The 22663-nt window shown below is 44.0% G+C and overlaps 1 protein-coding gene across 2 annotated transcripts; it reads left to right on the top strand.

The window, feature by feature from the left end:
* Nucleotides 1-13582: 13582 nt before the first annotated feature.
* CTSV (cathepsin V) lies at nt 13583-21273 on the top strand. 2 transcript variants are annotated; one of them, XM_012461931.2, is made up of 8 exons: nt 13583-13660; nt 14685-14821; nt 15118-15240; nt 15338-15484; nt 15683-15907; nt 16430-16592; nt 17287-17404; nt 19057-21273. In XM_012461931.2, the coding sequence occupies exons 2-8, from the start codon at nt 14696-14698 to the stop codon at nt 19154-19156; spliced, it is 1002 nt and encodes a 333-aa protein (XP_012317354.1). In that variant the 5' UTR covers nt 13583-13660; nt 14685-14695; the 3' UTR covers nt 19157-21273. The 2 variants fall into 2 exon arrangements, with proteins under 2 accessions (XP_012317354.1, XP_012317355.1); XM_012461932.2 differs by lacking the exon at nt 13583-13660 and adding an exon at nt 13670-13732.
* The last annotated feature ends 1390 nt before the right edge of the window (nt 21274-22663 follow it).

Here is a 22663-nt window from a genome sequence, read left to right as displayed (position 1 = left end):
TCATGAGAAGGAAGCTATTCTGGGTACTGGGTATTCAAGTGTAGAATCTGTCCCTCCAGGCACTCTGGCTTCTGCTCTGCTCTGTGTGGGCTTTTGTAATCTTACTGGTTCCCCGTTAACATGTCCAATTAATATGGCTTTTAGGATGGGTTTACATGCCTTCTGTTTTCCCGAACATGCTCTTGAACTCCTGCTGGAGTCAATGGCACCATCCAGGTTCACTGCAATCTCCACCTCCCAGGTTCAAGCAATTCTCCTGCCTCAGCCTCCTGAGTACCTAGGATTACCGGCATGTGCCACCACACCAGGCTAATTTTTTGTATTTTTAGTAGAGACGGGGTGGTCAGGCTGGTCTTGAACTCCCTACCTCATGTGATCCACCCCTCTCGACCTCTCAAAGTGCTGGGATTACAGCACTCTTAGTCTGTAAGAGAGTAGCATCCTCCCTGTAATCCCAGCACTTTGAGAGGCCAAGATGGGTGGATCATCTGAGGTTAGAAGTTGGAGAACAGCCTGGCCAACATGGTGAAACCATATCTCTACTGAATCTATAAAAATTAGCCCAGTATGATGGTGGGTGCTTGTAATTCCAGCTAATTGGGAGGCTGAGGCAGGGAGAATTACTTGAACCTGGGAGGCAGAGGTTGCAGTGAGCTGAGATCATGCCATTGATCTCATTGATCTTGGTGACAGAGCAAGACTCCAACTGAAAAAAAAAATAGGCCTCTGATCTAACGTGGCCAGAAGCCCCTCTCAGGTTTATTTTCTCTAAAATAGGTGACTATCAAGCCGCCTTTCAGGTTTCTTTCCTTTCTTAATCCTTACACCAGTAAATTTTACCTTTAATAACTCAACAGCTCCACACCGTGTATGACCCTGCAGCCACCCAGGAATCAAAGGATTCTGGTCTTGGCCCTATCTTTTCATCCTTTCTTTCACCAAACCACGTTTCTGTGAGCCAGAGCCATTCTAACAAATCCCACTCCTCTGACACCAAGTGTGAAAGTGGAAAAACTCGAACTGTGTTTTTCACTGCTCTCATGCCCAAACAATCAACACAGAAGCCTTCTGTGACTAAACAGGTGGTCCTCGCCAGCAAATGAGCAATCAGTTTTGTGGTAGGTACCAGTAAGGTGTCCTTCAATTTAATTCTGACGCTGTCTACCTGGGGACCACATCAGACCCTACAGGTTGAGGGTTCCGTCTCCAAAACCAACCCCCCACCCCTGAAACCAGTCAAAAGTTCGGCCTCTGGAATCTCTGCCCTGCTGGCTTCAAGTGGGGGTTCCCACAACACCCTTTTTGGGTTTGATTAACTTACTAGAGTGGCTCACAGAACTCAGGAAAACTTACTTACACTTACTAGGTTATTGTAAAGGATCCAGTTGAAGAGACACGCAGGCCAAGGTACGGGAGAAGAGGTGCAGAGTTTCCACGCCTTTTCCACATGTCACCTACCAGGAACTTCCGTGTGTTCAGCTATCTGGAAGCCCTCTGAATCCCTTTTGGGGTTTTTATGGAGGCCTCATTATGTTGACATGATTGATTAAACCACTGACCATTGGTGATCAATTGAACCTTCAGTCCCTCTCTCCTCCCTAGAGGTTGGGGGTGGCAAGGCTGAAGGTCCTACACTTCTAATCCTGCCTTGGTTTTTCCTATGGCCAGCCCCATCCTGAAGCTACCGAGGGACTGCCAGCCACCAGTCAATCATTAGCAAACAAAAAGACACCATTGTGGTGTTTCTAAGGATTTTTGGAGTTGTATATCAGGAAACAGGCTCGAAACCAAATATACATTTCACAGTATCACAAGTGGGATCGCAGATGGGCAAGAATGGTCAAAGCAATAAATATGGCCAGTATACAGAATTTCCATAGCAACAATTTTCATGGCAAAGTTACTCTGCCTTTGAATTGAATGTCACTTCTCAAAGATATGCCGATTTTCATGGGAGAAATTCCTATAGACGGCTGACTATATCAATACTTGTGTTCGCTCATTTAATTTTTATTTAGTTATTTACTCATTCATTCATTTAGACAAGAATCTCTCTCTGTCACCCAGGCTCAAGTGCAGTGGTGTGATCTTGGCTCACTGCAACCTCTGCCTGCCGGATTCAAGCGACTCTCCTGCTTCAGCCTCCCAAGCAGCTGGGACCACAGGCATGTGCCATTATGCCCAGATAATTTTTGTATTTTTAGTAGAGGCAGAGTTTCGCCATGTTGGCTAGGCTGGTTTTGAACTCCTGACCTTGGGTGACCCGCCTGCTCAGGTTTCCAAAGTGCTGGGATTACAGGTGTGAGCCACTGCATCCAGTCTTTCATTTAATTTTTAATACCACCTATGGAGTAGTTGATATTTGTCCACATTTTGTAGCCGCTGAAACCAAGGCTCTAAGAAAGTAAGTCATTTGTACAAAATTTGGAAACAGCTACATTCCAAAGCCAGGATAAATTGGGTCAAGGGGTACTGAAATTGTTGCTCCTATTGGTTTGTCATTTTCTACTGAACTTTTTTTTTTTGCTTACTATTATTACTTTTATTATCATCTTTTGGTTTCATTGTTAATCACGACATTATAGGTTCACATTCCAAAAAGCACCTAGTTTCTGGCTCAATCCTTGTCTGTGCAGGAGATTTTAAAGCTTAATTGCTTTACCATGGTTCAGACTAACCACTGAGCTTTATAAATTTAAAAATATTGAACAAAGATTGTAACTATTCAAAGTGTACAATGTGATGCCACTGTTTCGGTGTAGCCATAGCTACATAGACAGACTTCAAAATGAAAGCTTTTGGATATTCTGTCAGTTTGGTTATGAAAGTTTAGTATTTCCAGCAAACACTTATTTATCAACTCACTCTTTTATTACGACATCAAAATAATAACTAGAAAGAAGGGGTAGCGTACATGATTTATTTTTCAGTGCTTCTCTAATCCAAAAGGAAAAAAAGTACAAAAACACATGAAATATCACACAAGTCCCCAGTTTTCTTCTATTAACTGGGCAAAATAACCAAATATCTATTTTCAGATGACGACTCCCCTTTGTACTTACAGAAAGGCTTGTCGCTTGTTGGGTGCAAAGCTTTCTATCTCTGTTGCCTAGAGTATAATGCCCTAGGATCTCCTAGATCCTAGGGGAAATGGAACATTTGATCTCAGATGGCTTTATTATGCTGCATATTCTTAGATATCTCTAGATTAGACAGCAGGTTAACATGTGTCTCACCTTAAGTAGCCTCTGTGCTCATTTGTACCATTAACCTCATGCACCCCAAACTGTTTTCTTCTCAATGTCCCTCTAGGGCTCTCAGGGGAGGAGCACCAGAAGAGGTTCCCACCTCCCTGGGTGTGAAAACTACTGGGATCAGGCAGGAGTAGGAGCCACCTGGCTGGCTGTCCTGTGAGATCGCCTCTACAGGACTCTTGCATTGTCCCGGTGGTGGATTCTGGCAGAGTTCTAGCATTCCTGAGGATGGGATGGTAAGGCCTTATAGAACCCTTGCTGAAGATGCTGGATGACTCTAGGTTGTGGGGACTCTCTAAGAAACAAAGGACTTTGGCCCGGTACGATGGCTCACACTTGTAATTCCAGCACTTTGGGAGGCCAAGGCTGGCAGATCACCTGGGGTCAGGAGTTCAAGACCAGCCTGGCCAACATGCTGAAACCCCACCTCTACTAAAAATACAAAAATTAGTTGGCCATGGTGGCACATGCCTGTAATCCCAGCTGTTTGGGAGGCTGAGGCAGGAGAACCGCTTGAACATGGGAGGCAGAGGTTGCAGTGAATCCAGATCATGCCACTGCACCCCAGCCTGGGTGACAAGAGAGAAACTCCATTCAAAAAAAAGAAACAGAGGCTTCTAAGCTCCCTGAGGCATTTCTAAGCATCTAAAGGACAGCAAGGCGGGTCTAGGATTTCTGTGTTCTGGGGGCAGAAGAAGTTCCCCAAGTCCATCCGAGACCCACTGAGCTCTAGGCCAAGTGCTAGGTTCCATAAAGTTACAGCCAAATTAGCAACCATTCCTCTTAGCCTAATAATTGCCATTCCGTGATGCTATTTACTGGGCATCTATCATACACTGGGGTCCCCAGTGCTCTAAAACAAAGTCTTTGTCCTCAATTCACTTGGTTAAAGAAATAGAATATGCAACTTAGTTTTGCTTGTCCTAAAACACTTTTTTTATATCATTTAAATTATCATTTAGTTCCATTTCTCTCTTTGAACTTGGAGAAAAACTCTTTTTTACCATTATCTAATTTTTCTTTCTTTCTTTTTTTTTTTTAAAGACGAGGTTTCACCATGTTGGTCAGGCTGGTCTTGAACTCCCAACCTCAGGTGATCCACCCGCCTTGGCCTCCAAAGTGCTTGGATTACAGGCGTGAGCCACCATGCCGGCCTACCATTATCTAATTTTTCTTGGCCAAATTTCTCTCAATTTCCTCAGAGCCATGCAGCCATCACTGGACACTACTCATGAATATTGCACATCAGCAACTTGCTACATAGAGCACATGGAAATTCAGAAGCTGGGGAAGTGCGCATGAGAAGGGTGGTGTGCAGAGGTGCAGGTGGACACACAGGCCATATCCCCAGTGTAGAGGCTAATTAGGCTGAGAAAGTCCAGTTTGTATGATCCCTGCTCCACTGACAGCAAACCTTAGGCGCTGGCTGAGGGAACACAGGCTGAACCACCCAACTCCTTGCTAAATCACCGTGGAGTGGGGTTGCAAACCTGGGAGACCTGTGCCTTCTGCCACCGCCCAACTCCTCTTCCTTGTATTTTCAGTAGAGGCAGAGTTTCACCATGTTGGCCAGGCTGATCTTGAACTCCTGACCTTGGGTGAGCCACCTGCTTGGGTTCCCAAAATGCTGGGATTACAGGCGTGAGCCACCATGCCCAGCCTTTCATTTAATTCGTAATAGCACTATGGGGTAGTTGATATTGTCCACGTTTTGTAGTCGATGAAACCAAGGCTCTAAGAAAGTAAGTGATTTGTACAAAATTTATTACTACCAGAAATGAGATTGGAAATAGCTACATTCCAAAGCTACACACCCAGATCAGCATCTGGGCAGAGGATCTTCTGAACAGAAAATGCATTTAAAAGAAACAATTGATGCCAGGTGTGGTGGCTCATGCCTGTAATCCCAGCACTTTGGGAGGCCAAGGTGGGTGAATCACCTGAGGTCAGGAGTTCGAGACCAGCCTGCCCAACATAGTGAAACTCCATCTCTACTAAAAATACAAAAAAATTAGCTGGGTGTGGTAGTGGGCGCCTGTAATCCCAGATATTCGGGACGGTAAGGCAGGAGAGTCACTTGAACCCAGGAGGTGGAGGTTGCAGTGAGCCAAGACTGCACCACTACACTCCAGCCTGGGTGACAGAGTGGGACTCCATTTCAAAAATAAATAAATAAATAAATAAATAAGCAATGTTCCTCCTCAGATCAGAACTGTGAGTTTTATACTGAACTCTTACATTTGTTTCCTCTTTCTATCTTAGCAATGATCTCAGAAAAAGATCAGATTCCTTTTGCAGAGGATGGGTTAGTCCTCATAAGTAGAAGCTGGGTCCTCAGTGGATCCTCTGGATTTGAGGATGACGTTTAGAAGTGCTCGGGACCATAGCTGCGGGTCTGATTTGAGGACAGGAAAACCAAAACAAGGGGGCAGCAACCACTGGTGTGGAGAGGTGGGGAGGAGAAAACAAGGAACATAAAAACCAAATGAAAACCACCGGTGTGGAGTTTTGTGGCTCAGAAAACCTTCCAAGTTTTTATTGGAGAAGATTTCCCTGGCTTGGTTTTTAAGGGGATCATACAGAGAATCAGAGTTGCTTGATTATCTGGTTCTATTTCCTTTCTGTGGTCTCAAATTTTTTTAAAGAATATTTTATGGGTTTATTTTTAAAACTGGTGAATGAACAGGCCTCACTTTTTGTAATTCTTGGGCTTCTCAGAACCATGAGTCATTGATGTGTTATCATTGGAGCCAGGCTTAAAATCTGACGTTTAATGAGCACAGTTAAAGGGCAGAGCCTTCGTCTTCTAGAAATGATCAAGCACAGAAACACCCAGGAGGCACTGGGCAAAACGCCCTCCTGGAAGCCAGTGGGGTAGGAAGACACAGAGGCCTAGCCCTGTCCCGGCAGCCTGCCTTCTGTGTGACTCACCTGCCTTTTCTGAGCTTCATTCACACTGAAGTGGAGAGACTGCCCTGAGGAGCCTCGGGGCTTTACCTGGATGGCCTTGGTGCTCACATTCCAGTTCTCCTGCTACCCTCTGGCTCCCAGGGTCCAGTTTGCCAAGCAAGTGATGGGCACTGGGGGAGGGATGAGGCAAGAGCCCCAAAGCTCAGCTTTCTTTTCTAAACCCTGCTGGCCTAATGTGCATTTAAGCTATTTCTTCACTTTAGAAAGGAGCCTGTCCCCACCCTTGATTCTGTATTTCCCACTGCTCTAACTCCGCTCATCTGTGAAACGGGGCATAGAAGAGCCCCATCTCCTAGGGCAGTAGTTTTCAAAGTGGGTTCCCCTGCATCCCTTGGGAAGTTTTGAGTTTTTTTTTGGTTTTTTTGGGAGGGGATTGTTGTTGTTTTGAGATGGAGTCTTGCTCTGTCACCCAGGCTGGAGTGTGATGGCGTGATCTCAACTCATTGCAACCTCCATCTCCTGGGTTCCAGGGATTCTCCTGCCTCAGCCTCCTGAGTAGCTGGGATTGCAGGTATGTGCCACCACACCCAGCTAATTTTTGTATTTTTGGTAGAAATGGGGTTTCACCATGTTGGCCAGACTGGTCTCAAGCTCCTGACCTCAGTGATCTGCCTGCCTCAGCCTCCCGAAGTGCTGGGATTACAGGCATGAGCCACTGCACTAGGCCCACCTTGGGAAGTTTTTAGAAAACAAATTCTGGAACCCTGTCCCAGACCTACTGAATCAGAAACTGGGGGATATGTTCAGCAATCTGAGCTTTTAGGGGCCTCCATGGGATTCTGATACAGCTGGAGTTTGAGAACTAGCATCATAGGGTTGTTGGGAAGATGACCTGAGACGCATGTGTGAAATGCTCAGAACAGTCCTTGCACCTAAGACTTCTTTAGCTATTGGCATCCCAGGAAGTCACAGAGATGCTCTCCCTCTGGAGCAACCCCAGGGCAGGTGCATCGGCAAGCTGAGCCTCTTACAGCACAGAGGCTTCTCTGTCTTCACCACTCACTAAAGTGACACAGGGTGCCAAGGGGGAAGAATACAAGTTCCTACATTAATAAGGAAAGCCTTTATTAATGCAAGATATTGCAAGAAGAAGATGCTCAAAGACGAAACCAGAAGTGTCTCAGGAAAAGGGTGGATGAGCAATGCTTTTATATGCAGAAACCATGGGACCCCTGTCTGTGAAGAGTAAGGAGGGGTGGTAAAAGCTGCCATGTGGGGATCTTGAAACTTGTTTTTTGAGACAGGTTCTCCTTCTGTTGCCCAGGCTGGAGTGCAGTGGTGCAATCATAGTTCACTGTACCCTCAGCCTCCTGGGCTCAAGCCATCCTATCCTCCCGCTTCAGCCTCCTGAGTTGCTGGGACTACAGGCACGCACCACCAGGCTTGGCTATTTTTATTTATTGTTTGTAGAGACAAGTTCTCCCTATGTTGCCCAGGCTGGTCTCAAACTCCTGAGCTCAAGCAATCCTCCTGCCTTGGCCTTCCAAAGTGCTGGGATTACAGGTGTGAGCCACTCACTATGCCCTGCCAGGGTCCTGAAATTTAAAAAGCTGTGTCAAGCATTGCAAGGGAAAGGCCAGGTGAGAAATGTTATCAGTACTCAGGTACTTTGAGGCAGGGATCTGAGGCTGAGATGGAGCAAAGAAGTCACAGTATGGGAAGTTGCTATGGAGTGTAGGGCTCAACTGCCTTAGTCAAGCCAGCGTCGAGTTGTAATAAATGCAGTTTTCATCAGCATTGTCAAGAAACTGATTTTTACTTATGCCATGTGTAGCAGTGTGTTTATAGCCCCCACTGATATCAGGTCTTAATTCCTGGACCCTGAAGCTGTTAACTTATACAGCAAAGACTTTGAAAATGTAATTCCATGGAGTTTTGAAATGGAACGGTTATTCTGGGTTACCTGCGTGAGCCCTAAATGCAATCACAGGTGTCCTTACAAGAGGGAGGGAGATTAGACACAGACAGCAGAGATGGCAATGTAGTCACAGAGATTGGAGGGATGCGGCCACAAGTCATGGAATGTGAGCAACCACCAGTGCTGGGAGAGGCAAGGCACAGGTTCTCCCCTAGAGCCTTGGGAGGAAGGAAGAGAGGGAGCCCCATCACACCTGGTCTGTAGCCCAGCGATGCTGATTTAGGACTTCTGGACTCCTTACCTGTGAGGGAATAAAGGACTACTGTGTCAAGGCATCAAGTTTGTGGGGATTTGTTACTGCAGATACAGGAAATGAATACACCTTGTTTCTTGAAAAGACTTTTTGAGGTTTGAGGAATTTTTCAGATTTGGCTGAGAGTTTGTGGATTACTGTTATAGAGCAAGGGAGAAATTCCACAATTTCTCTTGTGAATCGGTTTCCTTGTTACCTACTATACAAAAATTCTTCACCATTATTCCATTTAAATAGATCTGTCCTGTTCTATTTGCCATAGAACTGAAATTACTATAGGGAACCATGTATTTAAATATGGAAAGGATGAACCTCAGAAAAGCTGTTAGGAAAGTGAAGAACGTGGAAGTGAATTGTCATACTACACCAGAAGAGGAGAACTAGCACCAAGCAAGAGCTGAATTCTTATTGATGGATTTACGTGCTTGATGAATTTGGCTGACAGTTTGACTCTACAGGAAAAGCACAGTTACAGTAACCCAGAAAAGTAGTTACTTCATAAGTGGTTTCATATGAACCTCAAGTCATAAACAGGCTGTTTTCTATATGATTATCAATGGTAATAAACCATTTTGCAAACGGACACTTTGCTGGATAATGCTTCTTATATAATAAGGATAATTCTTGCTTCAGTGAATTTAAACAAATCGGAGGGAATTATTGTACTGGGGAGAGGTGTTAAGTGACGTCAGAGTCTTGAATGTCACCACACTACGTTTGCTAGCTCCCCTATGGTTTAAACCTTCCAGAGACTGGGTAAAGAATTATATCCTCTGTTATTTATTTATTTATTTTTGAGACAGAGTCTCTGTCTGTAGCCCAGGCTGGAGTGCAATGGCACGAACTCAGCTCACTGCAACCTCTGCCTTCAGGGTTCAAGTGATTCTCCTGCCTCAGCCTCCCCAATAGTTGGGACTACAGGCATGCACCACAATACCCAGCTAATTTTTTTGTGTTTTTAGTAGAGATGGGGTTTCACCACGTTGGTCAGGCTGGTTGGGACTACAGGCATGCACCACAATACCTGGCTAATTTTTTTGTGTTTTTAGTAGAGATGGGGTTTCACCATGTTGGTCAGGCTGGTTGGGACTACAGGCATGCACCACAATACCTGGCTAATTTTTTTGTGTTTTTAGTAGAGATGGGGTTTCACCACGTTGGCCAGGCTGGTCTCAAACTCCTGACCTCAATTAATCCACCTGCCTCCGCTTCCCAAAGTGCTGGGATTACAGACGTGAGCCACCGTACCTGGCCTATATCCTCTTTTAATAGTAAGTTAAAAGAAATCTACACAGATGCACATGAGAATATACTTTCACAGATACTGCGTTTTAAATAGGAATCAGAAAGTTCCGCCAACTGCATTTTATTAAAGGCATGGCCAAGGTTTGGTTGCTTCACTAAAATGTGACCATTTTAAAAATTATCAGTCATCAAAATTATTTTGCAAAGAAATATGAATAGAAGAGTAGGGAAAGAAACAACTATCTAAATGTATCTGTCCTGGCTAGTAATACCACATTTCTGTAACGCATTATTTCTCAGATATGTATAAATAGATATAAACAGATGTCCTAAGTTAGAGCAATAATGACTTCCACCCTCTTGCTTATTGGCTTTCTCCCATATTTCTTCTGCATTTACATTTTTTCTGGTATAATTTCAGATTTGGGGCACACTTGGTATGAAAAGGGTCACTACATTTGTCTCACATTCCAAAAAACAAAGGGGATGCCATTCTTCAGAGCAGCACCAGCCACTTGGCCTGCTGTTGGACTATTGCTTAAGGCGCAGATCTGAATGCCCTGGCAGGTTTCTCCACCCTACAGTCTTAGGGAGCTGTGGCCCAAGGGCAACTGCAAAACCCACGTGTTAGAATAACAGCTTTCTTGTGATACTGAGTAAACAAACAGACAATGGCCCGAGTATATGGCAATAGAACTCTGCCCCACAGAAGAAATGAAGCATAATACCTGCAGAGACCAACTCACAACAGTCAGGACTTACTCAATGGCTGAGAACTTCCTTATTTTTGCCTCTGCTTCCAACCCAGGACAAACCAGAAAACCCAAATACACTCCACAAACAAGTGACATACTCCATCTCTAGTTATCTCTCCTCCAGCTTCTCCAGAGTGACAACACTCTGCAAAGAGGACATACCTGAAGTCGCCCCCTTTTTCCACTAAAGCTTTTCCTCTCCCCTGTCTTTAAATTATTTCCTTTGTAATAGCAAGTTCTGAATATATAGCCTCTGTTTGTTCTTATGTGGTGGTCTTCATTTATTTCCATGTGTGAATGATGATTGTGTTAAACACAATGATTAATTTTTTAAAAAAGAAAAAAAAATTCCAGCAATTTGCAATACACTTTTTTTTTTTTTCTTTGAGAAGGTGTCTCACTCTGTCACCCAGGCTGGAGTGCAGTGGCGCATGCCCTGCTCAGCTCACTACAACCTCCACCTCCTGACCTCCAGCAATCCTCCCACCTCAGTCTCCTGAGTGGCTGGGACTACAGGCATGGGTCACCATGCCTGGCTAAATTTTTTTTTTTTTTTTGTATTTTTGGTAGAGGTAGGATTTCACCATGTTGCCCAGTCTGTTCTCAAACTCCTAGGCTCAGGAGATCCATCTATCTTGGTCTGCAATACAATATACTTTAATATTTTGTATATAACCACCTGAGAGCTTTGGCCCATAGTTGTGTTTGAGAGGGAAAAACTGCAATTTTTTTTTCTTTTCTTTTCTTTTTCCCAGCACAAGCAACACAGAAAAAGCTGTAATTTTTTCAAGTACATATAACTATTAATAAATTGATTTTTTAAAACATGTATTTGCCTGACTGTGCTTCTGAAAAGTCGTCAGTTTGTTTTTAATTTGTAAAAAGAAATTCCATAGCCAAATTAAATTTAAGAGTATTTAATTGAGCAAAGAACGATTTGTGAATCTGGCAGCCTCCTCCGCCAGAGTAGGTTCAGAGAGAATCCAGTGCTGCCATGTGGGGGAAGATTTATAGACAGAAAAGGGAAAGTGAAGCACAGAAACTGCAGGATTGGTTACAGCTCCATGTTTGCCTTATTTCAACGTGGTTTGAACAGCTGAACCTCTGACTTATGGAAACTCGTGGATGGGCATAAGAGTAGGCTACAGTCTGTTTACAACTCCATCTAGGTTACAGTCCGCTATGTACAGAGAAAGCTTTAGGCCAAATTTAAATCACAAAGGGAGGCAGCTTTAGGCTAAAGTTGATTTAACAAATTTTCAAATTAACAAATAAAAACTGTGGATATTATTCACTTTGATCTTTAAGAATTTAATCGGCCGGGCGCCTTGGCTCACGTCTGTAATCCCAGCACTTTGGGAGGCCGAGGCGGGTGGATCACGAGGTCAGGAAAACGAGACCATTCTGGTCAACATGGTGAAACTCCGTCTCTACTAAAAATACAAAAAATAGCCAGGCGTGGTGGCGCATGCCTGTAGGGGACGCTGAAGCAGGAGGATCGCTTGAACCTGGGAGGTGGAGGTTGTAGTGAGCCAGGATCGCGTCACTGCACTCCAGTCTGTGCGACAGAGCGAGACTCCGTCTAAAAAACAAAAAAGTTTATTAATCAATATGCATTATAACTTCATTTTTGTAAAAATAAAATAAAATAAAATAAAGATATGCCTAGAAAAGAGTTACGGAGAGGGGACAAGGGATGTTTTTATTTATTTATTTTGAGACAGACGTTTGCTCTTGTCGCCCAGGCTGGAGTGCAATGGAGCGATCTCGGTTCACTGTAACTTGCGCCTCCCAAGTTCAAGCAATTCTCCTGCCTCAGCCTCCAGAAGTAGCTGGGGTTACAGGCGCCCGCCACCACGCCAAGCTAGTTTTTTTGTATTTTTAGTAGAGATGGAGTTTCACCATGTTGGCCAGGCTGGTCTTAAACTCCTGACTTCAGGTGATCTACTCACCTCGGCCTCCCAGTGTGCTGGGATTACAGGCATAAGCCAGCGCACCCGACTGGGATGTTCATTTTCTAAAACATTATTTTCCATAATGGATGTTTTTTATATAACTTTAAAAAGAATTAGAAACGTTTCTGAATTATTAATGATTTCCTTAAATTTTTAGCTATATATATTTCTCCATAAAGAGCAGTTCCTCAAACTGCTTCACCTCAACCCTGATATTAAATATTTTTAAAGTAAATTTATTAAATCTCAAAAGAAGCACGCTTCGAATACTGAGGAAGACGTTGTAACCTAAGCAGACAGTAGGGAAGTAAAAGCAGTTTCCACCACTCTAAGGCTGGCCGTGGTGGCTCACACCTGTAATCCCAGCACTTTTGGGAGGCCAAGAAGGGAGGATCGCTTGAGGCCAGGAATTCAAGAGTTGCCTAAGGTAACACATAGTCAGACTCCATCTCTACAAAAACACAATTTCGCCATTCTCAACGCTTTTCCCCTTTTTATTAACCAAATATTTCTGTAACTTTTTTTTTTTTTTTTTTTTTTTTTTTTTTTGGTACTGAAAGACATGGGAGAAGGAAGAATCTCTGAATGCAAGAGACTGGAAAGGATGCACGACCAAACGCCCCGCTGTCTCTGGACACCCTACCAGCCAATCCCCTCCTTCCTGGGGTCCCGTCTCGACCATCCCATCCTGTGCTTTGGGGATGCCTTTCCCTACCAGATTCTTCTAAAGCCCTGCTGCACCCGCCCTTACGAGGGAGTAATGCTTCTGCCGGGGGCTGTGCCTTCTTCCACTCGGCCCCACCTTCGCCGTGGACTAAACAGGAGCCACTGGACTAAGTACCCTGGCTGCGGGCCCTGCAAACTTTCACCAAAAACTCAAGGGCTGAGGAAAAGTAGGGTTAGGCTGAAAAGCCACACAGGGCTCGCTGTAAACTTCTTTCCAGGAACCACCCGCCCAGCGTAGTAAGTCGGAATACTCAGTAGATCTGAGCCCGCCCGGGAGGCGCCTGCCCCTCCTCCGCGCAGCCCCCGGGCGCCTGGCTCCGCTCCCAGCACCCCGGGTCCATTGAGGCAGGCGCGCCCAGACCTGAGACAGGCTGGGACTGGGCAGTGTCACGTGCGGGCTCAGAGCGCCAGGGGCCCGGACAATGGGCGGCGCAGCCAATCGCAGCGCGGGCAGGCGGTGGGGGCGGGGGAGGCCGCCTGGAAACTTAAATCCCTAGCCGGGCGCACCTGATCCAGAACCGCGAGCTGCTGTAAACTGAAAGTCTTGTCTGCGGAGAGCGCCTGCGCATCTCCGACGGCTGCTGGTGAGCGTCCCCGACCAGACCAAGGGGCAAGGCGAACGGGGACTGGAGGAGGGAACCCCCTAGAGGGACAAGGTAGAGGAGGCGGGCGCGACACCTGGGAGTGAGAACTTCTGCCCCGAGCTCTGCCAGCCTCGAAGTGGGGAACCGGGGAGGGCGGTTGGAGATCCCAGGGAGGGCCCGGGCGGTGCAAGTCAGTCACCTTGCGGGCTTCACCTCGGCAGCCCGGCCGCGGAGCCCCAGCTCCCTGCGCCACCGCAAACATCCTCAGGGCGTGGCGGGCGCGTGCGGGGAGCAGGAGCAGGCGGCGCGCTCACCGCCCCGGCCCTAACCTGCCCGGAGCGCCCACTGGGGGCTTGGCGCAGAGCCCCGTGAGCTGCCTGCCCCGGTCCGGGCCCTGGCCCTGGGGCCCCTGCCTTCCAGCGGCGCGGCGTCGTGACCCTGTCGGTGTTTAGGGGAGTGAGTGGGGATGTTGGTAGCACAGACCCAAGTGTGGGACGGTGGAGCAGCGGGTGCTCTCCTTCCCAGTGTCTCCTGGAAAGGCAGTCCAGAAAGGTTTTATTCCAGGAGGAGAGGTTGGAAGACCTCGCTCATCTGCTGTGTATCAGCCAAGAACGTGTGAGGTGGTGTTCCTTGGGGATCCCCTTGCCCCTACTTGGGATGGTGTGTCCTCATTAGTGAGGTTTTGCCTGGATGACCTCAGTACAATTGGTGCAAAACCTGGACCAACTGTTTCCTAGTCGTTGCCCTAAACTTCTCACCCGTCAGGTATCTTCACACCCTTCTCATATCTGATACCCAAAATTATCGTCGCATGTGTTGTTTCAACTCCTCGAACTCTGTGCAGGCTGCTTTTCATTTTGGTGGGCCCATCTAATACCTCGACTTGTCCTGTTTCTCACAGCCTTTTCCACAGTCCTTGGGGAAATGCTAAGGAGAATAATTGAAATATTTTTATTCCACTGGGGCTGTAAGATGGCTTTTTAGGACTCGTCTAGTCAGATACTCATTTCTTTTCCTTTTCTAGGTTTTTGAAACATGAATCTTTCACTCGTCCTGGCTGCCTTTTGCTTGGGAATAGCCTCCGCTGCTCCAAAATTTGACCAAAATTTAGATACGCAGTGGTATCAGTGGAAGGCAACACACAGGAGATTATACGGCACGGTTGGTAACATCTGAAACTGTCCAGAGGGACTCTGGAGAGAATGGTCCTTGCTTTTCGGAGTTGACAGCCAGAGAGTAGCTTCTAGAGACCAGACCTTACCAGGCAATAACCTAACAGCACCCGTTATCAGTGCAGTATGGGCATATATCTCCATTGTGTCTCGGCTTAGAGAACAACTGAAGTATCAAGCCATCCCTGGCCATGATTTCTCTTCCATTTCTGCCCACAGATCGGCTCGGTGAGCATGGGTTGGGTAAGTAGACAAAATGTCCATCAGCTTTATATTTGCCTCCAGAATGAAGAAGGATGGAGGAGAGCCGTGTGGGAAAAGAATATGAAAATGATTGAACTGCACAATGGGGAATACAGCCAAGGGAAACATGGCTTCACAATGGCCATGAATGCTTTTGGTGATATGGTGAGTGTGGCAAGGATTGCTGAACTCTGTGCTGTTTCGTCTCAATTCTTCACCAAAACAGTCTTGCTTTTAACATTTTATTTACTTCTCCTTGAAGACCAATGAAGAATTCAGGCAGGTGATGGTTTGCTTTCGAAACCAGAAACACAAGAACGGAAAAGTGTTCCGTGGGCCTCTGCTTCTTGATCTCCCTAAATCTGTGGATTGGAGAAAGAAAGGCTATGTGACTCCAGTGAAGAATCAGGTGAGACAGTGTCAGATTCAGACCTCCGGTCTCCACAGGAAAGCTAAGAAGAAAATTGGTATTGCTGCTTTGGTAGATGGTGGCACAACATATGGTGATGGGTGTTTTTAAAGAAAATTCAGATAATTCAGATATGTGGGCTACTGTCAGTTTTTGTATTGGTCTTGTAAACTGACAGCTTTTTTATTCCCTCTTTAGAAACAGTGTGGTTCTTGTTGGGCCTTTAGTGCTACTGGTGCTCTTGAAGGACAGATGTTCCGGAAAACGGGGAAGCTTGACTCACTGAGCGAGCAGAATCTGGTGGACTGTTCACATCCTCAAGGCAATCAGGGCTGCAACGGTGGCTTCATGAATTATGCCTTCCAGTATGTGAAGGAGAACGGAGGCCTGGACTCTGAAGCATCCTATCCATATGTAGCAAAGGTAAATGGAGCTCCTTATCTTGTTATTCGCGCTCTGCTTTTGGAAAGTGGAATCATTTCAGAGATAACAGATTTTTTTTTCAGAATTCACATTTTAGATGGTAGAATCTACATCTGCAAACTGTGAGTATTGTCATTATAAATTATTAGCCTTTCCACAGTTCTCTGATTAGGTGGTCAACAGCTAATGGTTAACACATAGCTAACATTAGATGGTTAACACATAGCTGTTCTTGCTTCCACATAACATGAAGAATAAGCAAACCCTTCTGTATATAATAGAACTTTATCAATTGTGAGAATTTTTTTATGGACAGATTGACCTAGGGGTTCGCATGGAAGAAATGTCAGTCAATTTTTCAGTTTCAAATCAACAATTAGCGTTTTGTTTCCTGGGATGATTTATAAGAGTGTTGATTTGGAAATCCTAAGTTGCAAATCACTGAGTGTTTTGGTTCTAGAACTGATGTTCCCCAGGAGGTAGATGGTAGCGATCAAATCTCTCCCGCTTTAACTTTTAAAGGATGAAAGCTGTAAGTACAAACCTGAGAATTCTGTTGCTAATGACACCGGCTTCGTGGTGATCCCTACTCATGAGAAGGAACTGATGAAGGCAGTTGCGACTGTGGGGCCCATCTCTGTTGCTGTTGATGCAAGCCATTCCTCCTTCCAGTTCTACAAATCAGGTAAGTGTTTGTCATTTTATTATAGAAATTTAAGCAGAATTGGGCAACACCACCATGGTTGATTCTTTGATATGAAGTCCTGCTTTGCAGGAATGTAGTATTTTGAGAGTGTGCATTTAACATGGTGATGTTTCCATTTGATGTGAGAAATGCTTAGTTATGTTAAAGTTTTCATAAATATTATTAAGTGACTATGTAATTGTATAGAGACAACCTAATTTTCCAAACGATTTTCCAGTTGCTGGGCCTACTTTTCTCCAAGTGTTTTGCTACTGTAATTAGGACTACAAAGAACCCCCTTCAAGTTTTTGTGTGTTTATTTTGGTGCTGTTTTAGACTGACATCCTAGGAGTAGAAAGGAATTATGCTAATTGGTATTTGGGCTCAGAGATAAGTATCTAAATCACCTTAGCTGTAAACAGTAAGTTTTATCTTTTGGGTTTTCTTTTTCTTTAGGTAGACAATATCTTGAACATTAGTTGAAGATAGTTGATTTCTAGTGAGATGAGGTTGACTTTTTTCCTTTATCAGCCATTACTGTATTCTGACCAATATTGTTTGGTTCCTTATTTAATATTTGTTCATGACATTTCACTGAATTTAGAGATGCCTCCCTTACAGTGGGTGGTAGGGTGAGTTACTGTCACATGTCACTGGGAGCTTCTCACCCCAGCATTGATTTTTACTCTCCCAGGCATTTATTTTGAACCAAACTGCAGCAGCAAAAACCTAGATCATGGTGTTCTGGTGGTTGGCTACGGTTTTGAAGGAGCAAATTCAAATGACAACAAGTATTGGCTCATCAAAAACAGGTATAAAACTCAAAGTATTATATTTTAAATTGAAAAGGGAATTTTTGTTTCAAATCAGTATTTGGATACAAGTTCACAAAAGCTCAATTTTGAGATCCCAGAAGTCTTTCTTCTACTTAGAGTGAACACAGAAATATTAATGTTTAGCTTTTTGGAGTTATTACTATGTATTGGTAATATTTTATTACTGAGTTTTAAAAATTTTTATAATTCTGAAACACGTTAGGCCTCCAGGGTTTCAGACGAAGGACTGTGGACCTCTAGGTTTGAGAGCTGATAGCTTTTCTCTGTCTCTAAGTTTTCAACAAGGAATAGTAAGCAGAAGCATCTGCCTCTGCTGGTTCTTTGTTAAGGCTGAAAGATCATCCGGGAATCCAGTGGTCTGTGCATCCTTCTATTGTCATTGGATGCCCCGTCATCGAATTTCACTCCCCAGCTCTCAGGCTTTGAAGGTTGTCAGAATCCATTTTCTCACAATTAACATTCTTTAATTGAGATGTGATATAAGGTAGCATGTGGAGACAGACTGCTACATTGGAATTCCAGTTCTGCCTCAGTATCTTAAAAAGTTAAAGACCCACAATAATCAGTACATTTATTTATTTATTTGAGATGGAGTCTTGCTCTGTCACCCAGGCTGGAGTGCAGTGGCACAATCTCAGCTCACTGCAACCTCTGTCTCCTGGATTCAAGCAATTCATCTGTCTGTAGCTGGGACTACAGGGGCACGCTACCATATCCGGCTAATTTTTTTTGTATTTTTTAGTAGAGATGGGGTTTCACCACGTAGGCCAGGCTGCTGTCAAACTCCTGACCTCATGTGATCCACCCTCCTCCGCCTCCCAAAGTGCTGGGATTAACATACATGAGCCACCGTGCCCAGCCAGTTTTATTTTATTTTGAGATGGAGTCTTGCTCTGTCACCGAGGCTAGAGTACAGTGGCACGATCTTGGCTCACTGTAGCCTCCACCTCCTGGGTTCAAGGGATTTTCCTGCCTCAGCCTTCCAAGTAGCTGAGACTATAGGCGCACCACCACATGAAACAATTTCTGTGGGATTTGTTTGTTTTCTTTTGAGACAGAGTTTTACTCTTGTTGCCTAGGCTGGAGAGCAGTGGTACAATCTTGGCTCACTGGAGCCTTTGCCTCCTGGGTTCAATTGATGATTCTCCTGCCTCAGCATCCCACGTAGCTAGGATTATAGGCATGCACCACCATGCCCAGCTACCTTTTTTTTTTTTTTTTTAATTTAGTAGAGGCTGGGTTTCACCATGTTGGTCAAGCTGGTCTTGAACTCCTGACCTCAGGTGATTCACCTGCCTCAGACTCCCAAAGTGCTGGGATTACAAGTGTGAGCCACCGTGTCTGGCTGATTTTCGTTTTTTTAATAGAGACGAGATTTCACCAGATTGGCCAGGCTGATCTCAAACTCGTGACCTCAAGTGATCTAGCCACCTTGGCCTCCTAAAGTTGGGGGGTTACAGGTGTGAGCCACCATGCCCAGCCTCAATACATTTATAAATAGATATTAACAGCACTTAGAATAGTGCCTGACACATGGGAAGCACTGTTTAAGTATTAGCTATTATTATTAATGGAGCTAATTTTCTTTTGTTTCTTTGTATAAAATGGAAAACCTGCTCCTCTTTCAGCTGGGGTCCAGAATGGGGCTTGAATGGCTATATAAAAATCGCCAAAGACAGGAACAACCACTGTGGAATTGCCACAGCAGCCAGCTATCCCACTGTGTAAGCTGATGGATGGTGAGGAATAAGGACTTGAGGACAGCATGTTGGGGGAATTTTATCTTGAAACTGACCAAACGCTTATTGTGTAAGATGAACCACTTGAATCATTGAGGATCCAAGTTGTAATTTGAATTCTGTGACATTTTTACAAGGGTAAAATGTTACCACTACTTTAATTACTGTTATACACAGCTTTATGATATTGAAGACTCATTACTTAATTCTAAGACTTTTGAATTTTCATTTTTTAAAAAGATATACAAAACAGTTTAAAATAAATTTTAATTCATATGTAAAGGTGATCCTTTTCTATTTTTAATGCATTGGCTTTTTGTGTAGTCAGGAAATACAATTGAGCTCTGAAATAATAACTCCAAGTTAATAACTCCATGATATATTAGGAGAAAGATGCTGGGTGGCTTCCTGGCTCTTCTAGTTATAAAAATACAGATTTTATATCAGCTGCCCAGAACTGTGTGTGACCCAACTCTTGAATCTACCAAAATTTGACAAACAATTTGGAAGGACAAACCTAAATTTTTTTTTTAAAGGAAAAAGCATTTGACTTTTTAGAAAAGTGAATAGGCACAGATTCATAGGTTTTAGATAGGAGGAAGGGAGATGCCTTCTTCCTTTGACACATAACCTCGGGATGGTTAGGGTCTGTGACAAAAGTGAAGTTGCTTGTTATTGGAGCCTCTCTCTGAATTGCTGGTGACCACCTTGCAGTCTGAGGAAGAATTGGGTGCAAGTAGATTACCAGGACTATTTTGTTTTCATTCTAAGTCTCTGATGACATATTCCACCTAGCTCTTCTAGAAAAGCTTCTTTGTTAACTAACGTTAGCAAAAATAAATTTACTGGTGTGGATAACAAATCTCAGGCAATTGGCCATAGCTAGAAAAGTATGTTCAGGGCTCGCAAGAGATCAGGCTGGGCTACAGAAAGAGGCCTCTGGCTCAAGATGGATAAGAGATCACAAGTGAAAGGTCAGAAGTCACTAGGGCAGACTCTGGCTACCTAATCCCTGAATTAAAAATAAACTCGAAATGGGGGGAGAAAAGGCTAAGCATAAGTCACACGAGTGGTAAATACAAATAAAACTCTATCTTTGCATATTTAAAATACTGGAAGAAAGTACACCAAACTTGTTGGTGAATTATGGGCGATTATTTTCTTTAACTTGTTTGGGGGAAAGCATGTATTTTTATGAGCAGGAAAAAGTAGTAAAGATATACCCACATTCTGCAGGCTAATGGAGAGCCCCATGTGTGTTTAAAAATACCATGTTTCCAGTCAAATAAGAAAACTCGGGGGATAAGCTGGTGAATTTAATTGAGAGGTGATCCATTGTGAAGGCAATGGGAGATACAGGGCATGTGGGACTGTATATCCCAAAACCCTTCGATGGCCTGTGTCCATAGCCATCTGAAAAATCCAACCTAGCAGATTCAGTCTGAGTTTTCTCTGAGAAAGGATTCCTTTGTCTTTGCAGCAGCAGGCTGAGTTGGTATCCTCCACAGATTCCTAGAACGACAACCCAAGGCTCTAAGGAAACATCTAAGCACTAAATTGAATGAAAGAGCGATGGCTTTTTAATCAAATAATAAAATTTCAAATCTTTCAAAACAGCACCCCTCAGAAAGCTAAAATCAAGATTTTATAATTTTCAAAGACCTTTGAAATATTTTAAACTTGCGAAAAGTTACGAACCTTGTGTGTTGTCTAAAAGCATTTTTCAAACAAGCCAGTAGACTTGAAAAATCTAGTCTGAAGCACAAACTTAACCAGTATTTCCTATACTCAAACATTTAAATTGTTTGTTTTCCTACTTGAATTGCAAAGGAAATAAGGAAGGGTGAGATAGAAATGATTCAGCATATTAAGAGGGAGGAGTCTGCTGATGTGGGAGTGTAGTTATGACATTTGGGCATCATACTAGAGGCGATGGACTCAGTAATTAGGAAACATCCCCTCAGCCCTACATGTGTTTCACGTGTATGTTTTGCCTGCGAAAGTTGAAACTGTGTTTTCTAAGTTTATTTCCCTTTTAACTGATACAAAATTCTAAGAAGCAAAGAAAAACCTTATCTGTATTAAAAATAAATATTAGTAAATGTATATGTGCAGTCATGTGTTGCTTAATGATGGGGATACATTCTGAGAAATTTGTCTTGGGTGATTTCATCGTGACATGAACATCACAGAGTGCACTGACACAAACATAGATGGTGTAGCCTGTTGCACACCTAGGCTATATGCTGCAGCCTGTTGCTCCTAGGCTGCACACCTTTGCAGCATGCCACTGTGCTGAATACCATAGACAATTGTAACACAGTGGTAAGTTTGTATAGCTGAACAGAGAAAAGTGCGGTAAAAATATAGTATCACAATTTTATGGGACCGCTATAGTACCTGCAGTGGTCACTGACCAACACCTCATGTGGCACGTGACTTGTTTGTATGTATATCTCAATTGTAAACAATTTCACAAATGTTCATTATTTTTAAGTAAGTTAGTAAGTAAAACTATTACTAAGCTTCACCATGTTCTCTTTCTGCAGTGTATTCATTCATTCAGATACAGTTGGTCCTTGAACAATGCAGAGGTTGGGGCACCAATCCCTGTGCAGCCAAATATGCGCATATAACTTTAATTCCTCCAAAACTTTTCTACTGATAGCCTACTGTTGGCTGGAAGACTTGCTGATAACGTAAACAGCCAGTCAACACATGCTTTGTGTATGTATTATACAATACTACATTCCTACGATAAACTAGAGAAAAAATGTCATTAAACAAATCATAAGGAATATAAATTATATTTACTAAGTGAAAGTGGATCATAATAAAGGTCTTTATCACTGTCATCTGCACACTGAATAGGCTGAGGAGGAGGAGGAAGAAGCAGGGTTGGACTTGCTGTCTTGGGTTGCAGAGGTGGAAGAAAATCTGTGTATAAGTAGACCCTCCGTCCAAACTCATGTTTTTCAACGGTCAGCTCTGTTTATTGGGTTCCTATGCAACAGCACTGTAGCACTGTGCTGGGCTCGGGGGACACAAGAGTGAAGCAAATAGTCACAGAATTTTATATCAGAATTTTAAATCCCTCCCTTGGAGCTTACATTTTCATGTTGCCAAGCCCATGCATAACCTCCACCTTGCCACCATGCCCAGTTTGTTCATGGGCCCCAGGGTGGCTGGGGAAAGAGGCTGACTGGTATCCAGAGAAAGGGTTATCCTATTCACTCAGTTATTAAAATCCTCCTTTGCCGAGGTCACCCTTTCGTGAGAATTCACATGAGATACAATTTTTTTTTTTTTTTTGAGACGGAGTTTTTGCTCTTGTTACCCAGGCTGGAGTGCAATGGCGCAATCTCGGCTCACCGCAACCTCCGCTTCCTGGGTTCAGGCAATTCTCCTGCCTCAGCCTCCTGAGTAGCTGGGATTACAGGCACGGGCCACCATGCCCAGCTAATTTTTTGTATTTTCAGTAGAGACGGGGTTTCAT

Source organism: Aotus nancymaae, unplaced genomic scaffold (assembly GCF_030222135.1).
Source record: "Aotus nancymaae isolate 86718 unplaced genomic scaffold, 86718_ANA_hifiasm-v0.15.2.pri h1tg000041l, whole genome shotgun sequence".
NCBI classification, from domain to species: Eukaryota; Metazoa; Chordata; class Mammalia; order Primates; family Aotidae; genus Aotus; species Aotus nancymaae.
The sequence above is the reverse complement of the archived record's forward strand: the minus strand, read 5'-3'. Positions and strand labels throughout refer to the sequence as shown.